At 41.4% G+C, this 18,418-nt stretch overlaps 1 protein-coding gene across 1 annotated transcript in view; it reads right to left on the bottom strand.

Moving 5' to 3' along the window:
- Positions 1 to 611: 611 nt before the first annotated feature.
- The window catches only part of LOC115806677 (trichohyalin-like), a 102,593-nt gene continuing 84,786 nt past the window's right edge, over positions 612 to 18,418 (bottom strand). The window contains exons 29-31 of the mRNA XM_030767538.1: positions 12,847 to 12,996; positions 11,678 to 11,771; positions 612 to 962 (exon numbers count right to left, since the gene is read on the bottom strand). Coding sequence (XP_030623398.1) covers positions 612 to 962; positions 11,678 to 11,771; positions 12,847 to 12,996 — 595 coding nt within the window. The remainder of the gene's footprint in view (positions 963 to 11,677; positions 11,772 to 12,846; positions 12,997 to 18,418) is intronic.

The following is an 18,418-nucleotide window of genomic DNA, read 5'->3' as shown; positions in this document are numbered from 1 at the left end:
TTGCAGACATTTGAAAAATGACTGTATCCTTGGTCATCAACTACTCCCATCACAGGTATTCATTAGTGGGGAAGCAGAGCTTTACGTGGTGGGTGAGGAGAACAGCATCAGTACCAATACAAATGGACCTAAAATAACAATGCGTTATCAACAAGCCCAGCACGGGCAAGAGGCGATCCATCCTTTCACTTCTTTATGAATAGAATCAGCGGCTGCTGATGAGAACTCATTTTCTGTGTGCAATATATGGTTCCAGTACCGCCATGCATACACATTCACTGCAGGCAAACACACCTTACTGACCACTATCAACTGTCAAATTACAAAAAAAAAAAAAAAAAAAATTCTACCACACGTGAGAAATAATGATATGTGTCGCTGTCTGTCAAAAATATTAAAACCAAATTGTCTCGAGGAGCACATGGATGTCCGTATTTGGTCGTACAGTTCATAATGGAGGTTGTTGAGGTTGATGTTGAGGGTGTTCGTTCCACTGCACTGCGTGAAAGCGTGAGCGTCTATACGCCTGAGGTTACGGCTCCGTCCGCACTGCAGAGTCTCACGGCCGGGGCAGCACATAGGCAACCATCAGTCTGAGGGACCAGGGGAGGTCAGTTCATCGGGGAGGATGGCTCGGCCTCCTGGATCTGTGTGAGGGGGTCAATCGCGCTGCCCGACCGGAACTGAGAGCTTTCTCGCGGCTGGGTCGAGAGTTCTCCCGCGCCCTGGGTCCGGCAGGAGTTGTCCGCGGCACCGTAGCCTCTCTCGCTCTCGCCTTCCAGGTCCCAGCGGGTAAGGGCCGCGCTCCCGGGGGGAGAGGGCTCCTGAGATGCGGGGGAGAGGGTCAGGCAACAGCCCCCAGCGCCACGTTTCTCCAGCAGCAGCTCCAGCTCGACGCGTCGGGCTCGCTCCTTCTCCGCGAGCCGCCTCAGCCTCTCGCTCTCGGCACACACGACGCCCAGCTACAGGACAAAAAACACCCAGACACACGCATTAGGAACACCCTGCGGAATTACGGTATCAAAGCACATTTGATGTAATTAAGCTGTTTGTTTGTGTCCTCTGAGGGGGGGGGGGGGGGGGCGGGGGGGACATAGGGAAGGATTTACATAGGCCACGGCCTAAGTGGAGAACCGGAGCTTTCCGCCTGTGGATATTTGAGGTTGGCTCGGATCGCGTTACACTGAATTGCATCAGGCGGTAATGAAAATTGTAGCAGTGTTGTTTCGGCTCATCGGTTTGTTGATCAACCTCTGACGGGCATTACCCATGCACAGACCCTGCCCCAGCACATGGGAGGGGGGCATGAAATTGGTGGAAATATATTGGAATAAACATGCATAGCATTAAGGAGTCCTTAACTGGTAGCCTTTACATGACTAAAGCAGTGTACAACTAAGGCTTTGGAAATACAAAGACGATGTATAATGTGTTTTCCTGATATGAGGTGCCTGTTTGCCATATGCCGGCATTCGTTTATGACCAGTCTAAGAGACTATAGCAGAGACTTTATTCAGTTTCCCTGTGTTCATCATGAAACCAAACAAATCATAGTTTTAACATGAGATAAAGTACAACAGTCATTTCAGAGATTATGTTGAAAGGATTACATTACATTCTACAGTAAGTGTAAAAACACTGACAACGTCATACAAACACTACGTTTTTTTTTTGTCCAAAACTTATATATATATATATATATATAAGAAAGGGATGTAGGAGTTTAACAAACTCAAATCATGTTTTGTTTTTCTTTATATGGTCTTTACTTTCTCTCCTTCTCTCTCTCTCTGTAAGGATGTTTGGGGAATCCCTGATTATATTTACTCGTGTCATTAAGTGAGAAGCCCCGTCTTTGGCATTCAGGGAACACGTAACAGCTGTCTCCCAAAGAACTGCTCTCGGTTATCAGCTGTCTCCCAAAGAACTGCTCTCGGGCTCCACGAACGGTATCATCTCCGCTCCTGAGCTCTGATGTGGGGACACACACAAATCCAGATGCAGACGCTCAGGAATCTTCTGGAAGCGAACAGGCGCTTCCCAGTCCGCGTCTGCGCGCGAGCTGGCTTCCAGAGCGGCGTCGAGACGCGCGGGACGTGCCAGCGGCGGAGAGGCCAGGAGGGCGTGTGTGTGTTTTTCCCCCCTCTCAGACACCCCTCTCATCATCCATTCAGAGGAAGGATATGGGGAGACCCGAAGCCAACCCCACGTGTTGGGGCGGCAGCACTGCAACTTTGCCTGGCCGCATTAATCTTACATTACAACCGCTCCTGGTGTCGTCTGATTGGTTTTCATCCTGACCTACCCTATGACATCTCCAGAGAACCAATTCATTATTAAGCTGATTTAGGGCCTGCAGAGAAAACCATTACAGGACGATTTAATCCGAACGTAAAGAGTGGGCAGGGCGGTCAAACTGACAGGCTCTGTAACATAATGCCAATGAGATCATTATGTGTACCAGCTCTTCTCAGGGCTAAATTCTCTGGGCCATTTTCATTATATCTTACATAGCTCAAGTTAATAGTCATCGCCGTTCTATGATTTGGTCGCAAACAAATCCATCAAAGACGCGAGGGTTTTTTGTTTCGTGTTTCATCCCTTTCAGACTGCCCTCGATAGAACGTAATTAAAACAATACATAATTGTATGGACCAAAAGAGGTTTCCATGAATGCTCTCTCCTCCTCCTCTTGAAGGTGTCCATCGTCTTGCAAGAGACGACACATTGGAGTGTATGTCTAATTAGGTTTGCATTCTTGAGGACACTTTAATGTCCCTCTTCTTCAGAGGGATCATGCTCATCATTTAATTATGAGCCAGCTAATGACATTTTCCAATATTAACAGACGCCTTTGACTAGCAGACTTCAGTAGCTCTCATTTTGCAATATCTTCATTGGAAAGATGAATGTCCAAAAGAGGGAAGTATATTGACTTCATAGATCAAAGAGGTAAAATTCATTTCATATCACTATGAAAGCAGCCACTCAAGAGTAAAAACAATAACTATATTCTCAAGATATTTAACTGAAAGAAAAAAAAAAACAGTGGTGCTCTGTCACTCCAAAGTGCTACAAAAGGTTGAGCATTCAATTAAAATGTGAAGATTTAATGAGATACGGATCCGTGTATAATATAAAAAAAAATCAATATCGTATCTGCCATACGCTGAGTTATGTCTCGGCAACTCTAATTCAATTCCAGTTATAATCACTGAGGAATCAACATATAATAACAAAAGGTGGAGGGGATAAAAAAAAAAAAAAAATCCCAGATCGATAGATCGTAGCAAATCAACAGTGTGATATTTTTAACCGTAACTGCATTCAATCACTCTCGTTTTGTTCATAAAAGGACATGAATTATGGCCTGTTAGGAATAGCGGGTGCAGAAATTAGAAATCAAATCCCGTCCAACTTTATTCTAGCAGAGCAATCTATGCAGATTAGACAGGGGTAATTTAGCTTCTCCTGCCATGCTCATTTTCCTACCATTACGCTGGAATGAAGTTAGACATTCCATTATTATTTAGACTGAGACTAGAGCCAAGGGAAGTTACTCGAAAATTACCTCGATTTTTTCTTTTTTTTTTTTTCGCCCGAGTTAGTGTAGTCATTATTTCAAACATCTTAGTTTGAATCAATATCTGTAATGATTCATTCGTTTGATTAAGAGGCGACTCCATCTGTAGGTGTCAGGTAATTACGGAGATGACCCGTAATGAGAATATTTCACGAGTCTGCCACTTTGTTTCGCCGGTTCCCTCGCGCGCTTCCTATAATCACCCCGTGCTTTGAGCTGTCTGCCGCTGCCGCCGGTCTCTCACGGCACCATCCGTCAGGGCTCAGGACACAACTCTGATCTCCTCAACCTAACAACTCTTCACTCGAGGGGGTAGGGGGTGGGGGGGGGGGGGGGGGGGGGTAGGTTGGGTGCAAATGGTCCAGCACACAGAATAAGGACTGATTAGCACCGTGACAAAAAAAAGGAAAAAAAAAAAGCTTGCTAAACCTTAAGCCACGGTCTACGTCCATTTTTATGGTTTGAATATTGGAATTTGCAAAGATAGTAGTGAACTCAGCCGAAGACGCATATACGTCTTCATAAAAAAGCTATGCGACGCTCATGAGCATAAATGAATGTGTAGGTGCAGAACTAACCGAGGGAATTCTATTGATGAAAACTCCACCAGCAGGTTCCGCCCTTTCGGAGACACTGATATACATTTCTATTCTTAACTGCTGATATATATATATATATATATATATATATATATATATATATATATATATTTGCTCTTTAATAAAGATGTGTAATGGACTGGCAAAACCACGCAGAAACAATGCAGCGCTATGTTGCGTGACGCTAAGACGACGTAGCGCTAACGCAGTGCTAAGCAGTGTTTATTTGAATATGTCCATAAGCTGGTAGGAGGTATGCTTCTGAAATGCTGAAGTTGTTTTTAGAGTTTGTTGTTTATGTGTCTGACCATCTATCTAGTGAAAAAAAAAAAAAAAAAAAAGCACATAGATAAATAGAAACACACCTTGTTTGGTTTAGAGCTTTGAGTTTCTTATCACAGCGTGGCATTTCCCAGTCCTGTCATATAAAAACAGCCAACATTGTATTGATACACTTCCCTCTGTCAATTTCTTGAAAGAAAAATCATTTACCGGGGAAACGTCACACTTTCTCCAGATAAGATTTGTTTCCTTTTCTTTTCTTTTCTTTTTTTTTTCTTCTTCTTCTTTTTTTGCTTTTATCTAAGGAAGCGAAATGGCTTGTGCTATCTGTTTGAAGTCATAGACTTGAAGGCTTCCTGATCGTTGCAAAATCAAACAGCATCTGCAGCATCAGAGAGGTTTGTACTCGTGGGTTGGAGAGGGAGTTGAGCTCATACGCTTCTACCTGATAGTTTCTACCTGATAGAAAAGGCCCAGAACCCATACTGAGATAAGTGGGTTTTGTCAAAACATTGAGCCGGTCTCTTGGTGTGCAATAAAACTCTTAACATTTCTTAGTTTTGGCCAACGTTAGGTTCTTAGTAAAGCAATGGACCCAAAAGTGTCTCCAAACGACGAGATCCTACCTTTGTTTGTTTGTGAAGATCGAGGTCTCCATTTGGCTTGGTTTGAAACGGACCTTGATGCTCCATAGCTGTTTGCTAATGTTTATAAAAGGATGGATCCTTTTCTCTCTAAAACTGTGTCCCTTACCTGTTGGTTTAGCAGTAAGACGGATTCCATATTCAATCTGAGCTTGGACTGCATATCTTCAATTTTGTTGAGGTAGTGGGCCACAAGATTCTCTCCCTCACTCCTTAAAATAGAGAGAAAAGACAGGGATCAGCATAACTCAGCTACGACAAAAGTAAATGATTTTTCTTTGCTCCATGACGTGGAAGTACCAATTTTCAATTACTATATTTTTTCTAAAAACGTATCAAAAAAACGTTTCTAAGGGAAAAATATACTGTCTTGGATCTATGCCATGACCTTGTTTATGAAGTGAAATACTAATTCAAACTGGCATGCTCCTTTTTTTTAATTTTTTTTTTTATTTCAAAGGACGTTAGTTTATTAACAAATGGGAAGAGGAAGAAATTCCAAACAACTTGAACATGTAACATGAACATGAGCAAGAAAATAATGAGCGAGAGAAAGAGTTCCTTTAAGAAAGCACTATCTATTAAAATACTTTACAAATGAGAGATGCTCTGTCAGAGAGCCACAGATATCTCAAAAAAGGGACCCCTCATTTAATTAAGGATACAAAGTACACAATAGATTCCGTATTCTTCCAGATCCCTAAACAACCCATTTTATGCATAGATGAACTTGTCCGGTTAAGAATAGCGAGCATTAGCATTCAACTTTCTAAATACTTTTCTTGCTTCACAAGCAACTGTCGTCAGCCACTGACTTTATTGCCTATTAAACTACTTCTAATGTTAATTTTCCTGTAAGGACAAACTCTGGTCTTCTCTCTCATCTTTATAAAAGGCAGTGGACGAGAAGAACTCTGTCCTGCTTCAAGTCCATATTCATCTGAAGTCTAATGAATAGCACCCCCCCCCCACACACACACAAACTTTTCCCCTATTAGCTTTGACCCCCCCAAAAAAAAGAAACAACGAGGGGAGAAAAAAAATGAAACTAAGATGTTATAAGCCCATTACAGAGATTTCGATGAAAAAAAGATTTAGTCCGACAAGTCATAACAATACGTTTTTTTTTTTTTTAAATAATGTTCAGCTACTAATTTTCATTGGGCTGTTTTGTATCAATCAGTATTAAACGCTGACGTCCAGCAGAGCACAAGGCAGAGAGAAATAAGAACAACAAGCTCTTTTTTTTCCAATAAAGAGTGGTACAACAGCATAGACCCTTCTGAGGTACGCTATAATGAGACTCCATTTCCCTAAGCGCATATCAACAGTACAAGAAATCAGACAAAAAAAAAAAAAAAAAAGACAGCAGTTGAATTTCAGACAAGATTTAGAAGATCAGAGCTGTACACTCCGTCCCTGTTCCAAGTTCTCATCAGACAAATATTTAATATCTTTAACATTTTTGCCAGACATATTTTCTAACAATATGAAATTTCATCTAATAAAGTACTAATTGCACCTTCACTCTTCGCTGTCTTGTGAGTTCTAGGGCTGAGTGAACTCATTCTCATTCTATTGCTTATTAGAGCTGTAAGGCTGATCCTTTATTAGGACAGGCAGAACGCAGACCCTCTCAGGCCAAAGTATGCGCCGACATCCTTTGCTTGCCTGCCAAACATTAATAAACAAGGCTGAGTACAATGGAAGCATGGTCTTTAAATTCAAATGGCGATTTAATTCAAACCATTTTCTTGCCATTTATCAGAAAAATGACTACAAGTCAACAGGCTTAAAACAGTAACAATAACCATAAGTAAATGTAGAACTTCGAAACAGGAGTCATTACAAACTACTATCATAGAAGAAAATACTCTCCATAATCCATAACTATAGTATAATTTCATCATCAAATCTTCAATGCACTCAATATACCACTGGTGCAGAAACCAGGCCCTTAAGTCCATAAATCTTAGTGAATTACATCTCAGCCATTCACTGTGTGCCACTGACTGGCTGATGAATATACACACCTATTTTGCAGGTAGAAATGAGCCTCTAATTATGTAGTGAGGTCAAAAACAAGTGGGTTTCAACCACTGTATAGAGTCACATTAAAAGGTACACTGCATTAAGTGCCTTTAATCGCTATCTGATTAGCTGCACTAAGGTACTTCTTCAAAGGCGTTTCCAAGAATGTGTCATACACGCTTGCGGCGCGGATCAAATTTACTGCCATCCGAAAAAGTTGCGGAAGAGAGAGACAGCCAATGTTTATTCATGATACATAATTCACATTCAAAACATTCCTAGCTTGTACGGAGATCATTCCCTCAGACCGAGGCCACCGAACTGACTGGCACGCTTCTCAGTTTCCAAATTCCAATCACCAAGCCTATAATTTCACTAATTACCAAGAGATTTACTGACAACTTGACTGGATTAGCGTGCGGCTGAGTCAGCCTGACGTTGGAGTGCCTCTTGCGCTGTGTTTACAGTAATCCACAGTTGTAATCACTTGTCGTTGGCTAATTAAGAGCACATAATTGTGGCTTGATTTAACGACCTTATGGCGACTGCTGACAAATTGAGGCAAAGCGCTAGGGTATGTGTAGCAGCCAAAACAGCTGCGGGGAGGGAGAAGAGCTGAGCGACTGTCACAGGCCTAAACTTCCCTGGATCTCTCTCTGCCTGAAGAGGAGCATGACACATCGCTCACACATAACTCACTAACGCACGGCCTCGTTTGAGGAGATACGTAAGACGTATTGAGATTTACTGTGGGCCTGTGTGTATGTAAATTTTGTAACTGCGTCAATTATTTATTGCTTTTTGCTCTCGCTCTTCAGTTCAAAGTTAAATCGTTTTGTTCACATTTAGACAAAGCGGAGCTGTGTTTAGCTAACGCGATTCCTGGTAGGATCTAAGGCTGCTTTCACACTTGGTCTGTTTCACTGGTCCGTACCCGAGTGCGATTCTTCCACCCTTCCCCTGCCCCTGCTGGGCTCCTCTCACTTTACACTTTTTGGTTGTGAACCCTGGTCCATTTACGTCATCGACATGTAAGAAATGTGCAGCTTTTATTTACCAATGTTGCTAGGCAATGCCGCAAAAGGGACGCAAAATGGAAAACCAAATTATATCTGTTTTTTTTTTTCTATTCATCTTTTTGTTAATATGGCATAAGCACCAAAAATAACTGTGTTCGGCATTTTCACCGCGCCATAAATGTGTCCCGCTGTCTGATAGTGATGCAAGCTGCTCGGATAAGGAGGTTTTTACGGAAACAGGTGGCAAAGTGAAATGAATTTGCAGCTTCGCTTGCAGAGTATACACACGTACCCCCCCGAGGCGAGCGAACCGTGTGGCTACCTGCAGTTATTTCCCGAATAGTTTTTAGATGCGACAAGCGTGAATTGCCACGTAGCTGTCCTCTAGTCACTATTTTAAAGATTGTTAGTGTTTCTGAACATTGCATGTGAATTAATAATTTCACATTTAGTGGCGTAATAATTTCACATTTAACAAACTACACGTCAACAGTGCTGTTTACCACCTGGTTTTGGATTGGATAGCTTTCACACCTAATGCGAACCGCACTGGAGTTCAGTTGAACCGTACAACAGACCCCCGTTTTCCAGAGGACTTAGGTATAGTCCCTTGGTGCGCACCCAAATTCGGATAACAGCGTTACCAAAAGCTCAAGGGGACTTGGGTCCACACGGAATGCTCTAGAGTGAAAGCACTCCACGTGAACAGAGAGTTTCACTGATCGCTCTGACTGGGTTGGAAACATGACTTAAAGTTAGACATTAACTAAACAAGGAGAAAAGTCTTCAAACCAAAGCGATATGGTGGTGACACCGTCAGTGTGCGAGGAAGTAGGGCAATTTAGAAAATATTCATACAGATTAATAATTTATGTTTATAACATTTATGGCAGTATTATACATGATGAATGAATGATGAAAATAGGATTCATATTATTTTTTATAGATTCTTCCACGTCAAATGATTCACTGGCCATTTTTCAATATTTTTAGATCTCCGTAGAGAAACTTTAAAGCCACGGTGGGTACATTTTATATAAAGTAATGTATATACTATATATATATATATATATATATATATATATACATACGGTTAATGATTGTGAAGATTATGGTAACCCAGAGCGATTGACCACTGAGAACTACAGTGTACGCCCAGAGAGACTCATCAATTATGTATTCATTCTAATAAACATGATGATTAGGAGACAATTTTAGAAGCTACTTCAGGACCGTTTTCAAATATAGGAGCTTCAATTTGCACGAATATAAAAATGAATGAATATATAGACCGACAACAAAGCCCTTATAGAACAATTTCAAGAGACATTTAATACCATTTCTCATCGTGTTGATCACCGTCACATTATTCTTGGAGAAGTGAGCGGATTAAGACTTTAAAATTGCATAACGATATTATGTTGATGCATGAGTCACTGACTGACATCACTGCAAATAATATAACTTATCTCCCTATATATAAACCACTGGAAAAGAAAAAAAAATGAGTAATGAAAATCAGACATAATTATAATAAGCAGACGATCATAAATTCAAATAGAAGGTTCTGGATTGAAACAAAGGCAGGCGCTTTTCTCAAACTCTCCTTATCTCAATTTAGATTATTATATTCGTCCTATCGAAATCCTAATCGACAGATCTATATGAATAGCGTTTTCTCAATTATTAAAACAGACAAAGGGAGCTATTCATCTTGCTGTCAGCCTCTAATGCTATCATTAAAATGATTGACAGCTTGAAACTGCATTTGAAACCAATAGGAGTCAAAACAAATGAATGCAAACCCCGGTATTTCATTAAGAATGCACAGAGACCAGTCCACTGGGAGCTTAATGAGAGCTGAGCACAGGGAGGGTCAGTGCTGTAGGCAGGTATCTGGTGGGCCCATGCCCACCTTAATGTTTTCTCCCCTTAACGAAAACGAACAGAGAGTTCAACTCTGATGAATATCGTTCGACAGAGGTTGGGAAGTATTGGTTCGGAGTTTGTCTGATTCCTGGGGGTGTGTGTGTGTGTGTGTGAGTGTGTGTTCGGGGGAAGGGGGGGGGGGTGCATTCATTATTTATGACAGTGACGTCACAATCTAATAGACAACCATAAAAGAATATGATATCTTTTACAGCTTTTTCATGGGGGGAGTCTCCTTTCTTTCAGTAATTAAATATTCATATGATACGTAGATGAACTGTCTGATAATAAGAATCTAAAGAATCTAGAATAAATTATGCCAATCAAAAAGATGAAAACAACATACTGTAGCCAACTCGCATAACGAAAACATGTACCAAAAACATACGCGACAAAAAAGGTTCCAAACACAACATGTACTGGGAAAAAAAAAAGTCTTGCACGAATGAAACATTCAGAGAAATATGAAATTCGTCCAGATCTTTTTGAGTGTTACAAATCTCTTGAACTCTGTCTCTCTCTCTCTCTCTCTCTCTCTTTTCTTTCACTACCACAGACACAGATGCAGATAGACAGAGAAGCAGATAGACACACACACACACACACACACACACACACAAACACACACACACACACAGATGTGGTATCAGACTGTGTACTCACTCCTTCTCCTCCAGACGACCCTGCAGCTGATTAAGAAGTGCTTGCTGATTAGCAGAGTGACTGTGGATGGTCTGAGCGATTGAGAAGAAAGTGAAGTTCATTAACTCTCAGTGCATTAACAGTGATGAAGTGCAATACAAGCTCTATAAATTGTCTGGGAACAATCAGACAGAGAGAAGTGCTGTCATGTTGGCATGAATGATGGGCGTGTGAGAGGGGGATGTTTGATTTCAGTCTCCGTTTTTATTTATTTCGGGGGGGTTTTTTTTGGCGTTTGAACTTACAGGGCTTACACTTAAGAACTTACACTTACTTCTGATGGTATACTTTTAACAGAAGCCGACAAAAAGGCTAATGTTGTTGTATCATTCCTATGAAGTACTGTGTCTCTGAATGACAATGCACTCGGCTGGCGATAGGATTTGTGTTATCTAGCACTTGATACATTTTTGAGTTTTTGAGTTGGCTGACTAACTTTTCGTTAAATTGCAGAGTTGGGGGGGGGGGGGGGGACGAGTGAAAACTCACATTATAACTTTTCCTGTTAAAAAAAAGAAAAAAAAAATAGAAAGAAAAAACTTTATTGATCAAAACAGCTGCAGGGAACAGCAGAGTTTTTAATAGATCCGCGTTACAAAACCATCAACTAAGACAGACTGAAACCTAACTGACAAAAATAACTAAAACATGGCATTACATTTATTTGAACTTCGTAAGAACAGGGAAAAAAGAGAGAGAGAGAGAGAGAGAGAGAGAGAGAGATAGAGAGAGAGACTGAAAAAAAAACCACAAGATGCTGTTCATACATCACGCACAGCATGGTCAATGCTAAGAAGCCCATATATGCATCATTAAGAGGAGTCAAGTGTGTACTCTATAGCCAGTCTGATTGAGCCGTCTCGTCTGACTGACTTTTGTCTGTCTTACCTTTAAAAGGTCTATCTCTTTTTCTCTCTCATCAGCCACCTTTCTCAGAGTCTGCAGTTCCACCTCCATGGCATCTTTCCTTTCCTGCAAATAGCTGCCAGCCAGAGAGAGAACGAGAGGAAAAAAAGAAAAAGAAAAAAAAAAACAAAAACGCATGGCTTCACTGTACTATATAATTTTAATGATGCCATTTAAATGGCATGATACTTTATGATGGATAATGAGAGGCAATGGCTGACCCCCAGCAGGGCCCAAGCAAAAACTCTCTACATTATGAAATGAAAGGCTTCTGTGGTTTCGACACAGAAACAAAATGGATCACCTGCTTTGTCCTCATATTTCAACTTAAAGTTAAGAAATCCGAGTCACGTGTGAATTCACAACTATGTCCAGATACACATTTGCCCTAAGTATTTGTTGTCTCTGGGATGCAACTGAGATATAACAAAACAAAACAACGACAACAAAACAAAAAAAAACACACGTTGTATTCCTAACACAATGTCAGGGACTTAAGTGCGAAACAGAATATAAGGGTTCAGCAATGGTACAATAATACCCGTGACATCTTTGCGCAGAATCATTTTTTGGTTCGGTGATAAAATATTGTCGAACAAACTGATGAATTTTTTTCTCAGTATTTTGAGGTTTGTGAGAGAACTCAAGACATGTAACCATGATTGAGAAATACGTTTGTGTACAGTACAGTAGAATTTGACTTGCCTCAGAGAGTCAACAACAAATCAGTTTAATTGAGTCTCAAAATTGGGGATCATGTTTCTTGCTCTGACCAGCCTCTTCCTTGCTGGACCCATATCCATCGCTCTCATTACCCAAATTAGAACGTATACTGCATGATATAAGTACACGGAAATGTACATCTTTCCGGTAAATTGACAATCGTCAACTCAATTCTTACAAACAATTGTCTTTCACAGTACACAGTCGCGTATGGTTGGCAAGCCTTTATGTCTCGGCTGTTTATCTGGATGATTTGAAATGACAGGCCCGCGTTGGTCTGGGCTGCTAATGGAAGCCGACTAAGCCCTGCCTCAGATTCGAGAACCCCTTCTACCCCACCGCCATGGCAGCCTGGAAACCCCTGACACTCTTAATAAAACATCAATGGTGCCAAACGCGGCGCGCACGCGCAAGCCCAAATCACAAGCCTCCGCCTGACAGTCTGGATGTGACGGCTACGGTGCCCGAATGCCCCCTGCTCTTCTCCGCCGAGACCCCGGGACTCAGACGCCCCCGACGCAGGGGTGGCGCGCCGACGGGCTTTGATCACGCGGCGGGAGGCATGCGACGTGTCACAGCTGCGCACAAAGACGCCAAATGTGCCAGGTGAACGTGTCACTCTTAACCAGGCGGACGCGGAACGCTGAATTAAAGATCTGTGTAAGCGTTTGATTGAGCACGAGCGATCCCGATAGATGAAGGTGACCTACTTTGTAGACGGCAATATTAGCATAGCAACATTTTAGCGGCGAGGGGAGAGAACAATGCACCGTCATTAATATACGAGTAGAGCATTCAGGATGCGTCTGAACTCTTGTGTTGGCATTTTAAGGCTTACATATACACTTAATGTTCCTAAATCTTTCACAATGCACAAGAGTACTGTGGCCCTTCAAGGTAGGCCAGACACATCTACTTTCAGTAAGTTGGACATGTAGTTTATAAAATATCAAAGTATCTTAAGCATCTATAATTCTTTCCAAGGGTACTGCTGAAATAAAGCGCGTGAGAGAGGAAACTTAAGGAAAAGAACAGTTTTGTCGATTGAGCCGCAGGCACGTACAATGAATACTGCATCAAACCATCATTAGGAAGTATGAATGGCTAATGTGCAACAAAACCACTGCATCAACAGAGCTGAAAAATTGTAGTTTGTGAACTTTTCTTCATCAAATGTCTGCGGTTGGCACAGCAAGGGCAGTGAAAAATAATGCCACACAGATAGAAAAATCTACTGACTTGATACAAAAACAAGAGTCATATCAGTTTCAGGGACGGCTAATGACAGCCTGGCTAGGTTAAGCTAGCTGTTGCCCCCAGACAGAGTGACATTCAAAACAGAACGAGAAGAGGACAATTACTCAGTGTGATATATCAGCCTTTACCCAGAACGGATCCTCCATCTGCGAGCAATTAATTTCAAGTGATGAAGGAAAGACTATCCAAAAAGTATCAGAGACAAACTTTTCATCGCTAGTCTCTGCTTACGTTCCTCTGGACTCGGTGAATTCAATATATACACACAATCCAATCCAAAAAATGTGTTCACTGAGACATACAAAGAAACAACTGCTAATTCTTCAAGTGATGTGAGTGTAATGGAAAACAAGAATGAGAGTGTTCACTGCAAAGGTAGAAAAAGAAAGAACAAACAAACAAAAAAACGGCCATTAAGCGACAGCTCCTGTAAACTAGGGAAGGAGAGTTGTGTAGGGGTATGGCGCTGTTTAAAGAGAGAAATAGGAGAGCTTGGGCGATTGACAGGCCCTACACACTTCCCTGTCTCTAAGGTGTAATTATCTTTTGCTGCTCTGCCAGAGACAGCTCTACTTGTTGAAGTCACAGAGAGAAAGTTGACAAGTTCTTGTCTCAAATCAGCCCCAGATAAAGTGATTATGTTTTACATTACACCGTATTGGGATTTGCTCATCATGCAAAGTAGTGCACATGACATACTGATAGAGAGAGCTAGGGAGCACTGATAAAACAACAGTGACACAAAACCCCAAGGAGACCTCTACAGGCAGCCATTTCACAGGAGTGCTTACCAGGCTGTTCCAGCCATCTTATAATACCTTATACCTGCTCTATCAGGCATCTTATAACAGCTTATACCAACCCTATCAGTCATCTTATAATACCTTATACCTGCTCTATCAGGCATCTTACAACAGCTTATACCAACCCTATCAGTCATCTTATAACAGCTTATACCAACCCTATCAGTCATCTTATAATACCTTATACCTGCTCTATCAGTCATCTTATAACAGCTTATACCAACCCTATCAGTCATCTTATAATACCTTATACCTGCTCTATCAGGCATCTTAAAACAGCTTATACCAACCCTATCAGTCATCTTATAATACCTTATACCTGCTCTATCAGGCATCTTATAACAGCTTATACCAACCCTATCAGTCATCTTATAACAGCTTACACCAACCCTATCAGTCATCTTATAATACCTTATACCTGCTCTATCAGTCATCTTATAACAGCTTATACCAACCCTATCAGTCATCTTATAATACCTTATACCTGCTCTATCAGGCATCTTACAACAGCTTATACCAACTCTCTTAACCGTCTTATCTTACCTTATACCAGCTCTACTAGCCATCTTATAACAGCTTATCCAAACTCTCAGCCATGTTATATTACCTTATACCAGCTCTATCAGCCATGTTATATAACTTTATACCAGCTATAGGAGGCATTTCATAATGGCTTATACCAGCTCTATCAGCAATGTTATATTACTTTATACCAGCTATAGGAGGCATTTCATAATGGCTTATACCAGCTCTATCAGCCATCTTAAAACGATTTACACCAGCTCTCCCAGCCATCTTATGAAAGCTTATACCAGCTGTCCATCAGTTCTTCTATCTTGATCTACCATTTTTTGTCATTTGTATCAGCCCTGTCACTCACCTTTCATATATCTATATCTATGTCTGTTTTTGTTTTCTAAAGCGACTTAGAGCAGACATGGGAACATCACTATCAGCAGCTTATGGTTTCAAGATTGGCGGTACAGTAATTTATAGCATGTCTCTGAAAATTTGAGCAGAACTACAAATGCTTCACGGTATAAGCAAAAGCACATCTTTCTAAATATCACAACTGAATTCATACGATGTGATTATGCATCGTAGCATACGTGTTCTGGAGCTCTCTGTACGTTGGATGTGTCATTTATGGATGATTTCTAAAACTGTCATTTCCTTTACCGCTGCTGTGGAGAAGGCCAGTGGAAAGGTCAAATATAATTGTGTGTCAAAGCAAGAAACCTCCACCTTCCTCTGATCTTTCAACAGAGAGGAGCAGCTACTGTCAACGGTTGAAAACAATACAATAGAACCATTTTCTTTGGACACTGTTCTATTGATGACATTTTAGTGTTACTCTTTTAGAAGAGAAGAACCGCTCATTTAAAGTTAAAAATCCAAAACAATAATAAAGAAATCTGTGAAAACGAAGCGGGGGCATTATTCATGATCTGTCCACTCTCGGGCTCCAACGGGGGGCGGCGGTGGTGGAATCCGACTTTGCCTGTCTCTTTACTGTCTTTTTCTCGCTGTCATGTTCTCTCTATAATGGGCATTCTGCATCCCTATTTCCCACGCAACCGTTCAGATCACAGGAGAACTCTCTGTTCATTTGAGCTGTAAAAGCAGCCCCTGCGGGGCCAGTAAGGCCAACCTGACCACAAACGCAAAAAAAAAAAAGCCCGTGCGTGAGCTTCGTGTCAAATTCCCCCGACCACCTAAATGAGGCGAAAAGAGGGCCAGAGAGCGTAGCTTCCAGATATGCTTAACAAACCACTTGCTTTTTCAGGCTTTTGATTCGTTTGAAAAGGAGAGACAATCTTCAGTGAAATTGACAAGGGTATGTGAAGACGAGAGAGAGAGAGAGAGAGAGAGAGAGAGAGAGAGAAGGAGAGAACGGCGTCTGGACGGCGTCTCTACACACGGCATTACGCCCAATGGGCTCGCGGCTCTATTGAGATCTTACGCGTTGAGCTGCCATTTCTGCAGCTCAGTTTGATTAACAGGAGCCTGCAAATTGAATGGAAGACTGTTAGATGGAGCAAAGCGTCTACGATTCCAGAGCACCTCATGAAATGGAGCAATAGACTAAAAGAAAAAAAAAATGTGGTATTGAAAGCTAGTTTAAGTGATGTCTGTGGTAGGTAAAGTGTAAGAAGTGCCACTAGACTTACTCTCTTTCCGTAGCGATGATAGTCAAAAGCTTGTTTTGCTCTTTGATTCGTCCAGCTAGGCTATCACTTGCAGATCTAGCAAAAAAAGGCAGAAAACATATTCAAACACTAAGTGAAGTATTTTTTCACCAAGAAACCATGACTAGAGCGTTACGGAAAAGTTATCACGGTGCTAAAAGGAATGTCTCTCTCGGTTTAAATGGAAAACTATTAAAGAAAAAAGAGTGAATGACTAAAAAAAAAAAAAAAAAAAAAAAGTAGAGAAAACAAAAGAAAAATGTAAATGTTATTACATAAAGTGAAAAGAGTTGTCACTGTTATGACACAGACAAATAGGAGAGTGTTGTATGACAAGCTTGGAAGTGAGTTCACAATTCTTAATTCTGCTCTGGCGCGGCAGTGAAAAACCCTCTGGTGTTGCCTGACTAAACGTTTGCACTTTAGGGCTGGCAGCTGACACCGTGATTGGTCATGTGCGGGTTGTGAGATTTGTTAATGCTGGCGTGAGACGTTCCCAAAAGCAGCAACTATAAAGCCAGACAGCCCTGAAACACAGGCAAAAGTGCTTTGTATTTAAATGAGAGACAGGTGCAAAAACATGCCCCATGTGTTAAACGCTTGGCTGATCCTGCAGTTGACTCACTGGGCGCCGGAGTTCAGCTCAGGGTGTCAACATAGTCTCTCAGAGTGAAAAGCAGAACAAACCCAAGGCCGTGAAACTGGCCCCTGAACATCACACTTATATTTGTTTGCTTTAAATCACTTAGCAAAAGGGAAGAAAAACAGCTTATGAGGCAATGCCGGGTGGTTTCCCCGCAACTTCTTCTAATGGGACATGTCAGTTATGTAGAAATATCTTTTTTTTTTTTTTTTTTTGATAGTCTCTGGGGAGATGGAGACTAGATGGTACAATCACGCTTATTTTGATGCCAAAGCAGCTCTGATTCTGGCCAGAGATGAAGTGTCGCTAAACGGCACGTATCGACAGTAACAGACACGGTTTTGAATCGGTTTCGTGAGAAATCCCGATTGGGTCATCACTGGTCATTAGCTGCAAATCAAACACTGTAGTTAAAATCTGTTGGAAAAAAGAAAAAAAAAAGAAAAAAAAGGGAGAGGCAAAGCAGTGAAAAATGAACACAAGCCTTCTATATTAGTGGGGAAAATGGTCTAATAGGGATGAGAAAGAACAAAGACCAATTGCTTTCAGTTTGGCCTTTATACTGTCACAGAAGAGGCTGAGCAGTGCTGTATGGTGGGTTTTTTCACATTTCTTTCATTAATTAAACCGAAATTAATGTAATATTTTAGCGTTCAACTAAACCGCAACATGTGGGTGGTCTGTGTTGCTTCCATTTTTATGTCTTATTAATGAAAACAGCAGTTTGTGTTCAAAAGAAATGTAAAAATAGGCTGTTTTTGTTCAACTCGAGTGCACTTAGGTCTGCGTGAAATGCAGAAGTGTTCAATACGGGCGACTTTACCAAGTTGAAATGTGAGAGAGAGAGAGAGACACAGAGAGAGAGAGAGACAGAGAGAGAGAGAGAGGGAGAGAGAGAGAGTGAGAGAGAGACAGAGAGAGAGAGAGAGAGAGAGAGAGAGTGAGAGAGAGAGAGAGAGAGAGAGGGAGAGGGAGAGAGAGAGTGAGAGAGAGACAGAGAGAGAGAGAGAGAGAGAGAGAGAGAGACAGAGAGAGAAACAGAGAGAAAGAGTGAGCATGGGGGCAGCAGTTTTAAGAGGTTAGCTGTAGGATGTGATCTATGGCTCCA

This window comes from Chanos chanos, chromosome 3 (genome assembly GCF_902362185.1).
Source record: "Chanos chanos chromosome 3, fChaCha1.1, whole genome shotgun sequence".
NCBI lineage: Eukaryota > Metazoa > Chordata > Actinopteri > Gonorynchiformes > Chanidae > Chanos > Chanos chanos.
The sequence above is the reverse complement of the archived record's forward strand: the minus strand, read 5'-3'. Positions and strand labels throughout refer to the sequence as shown.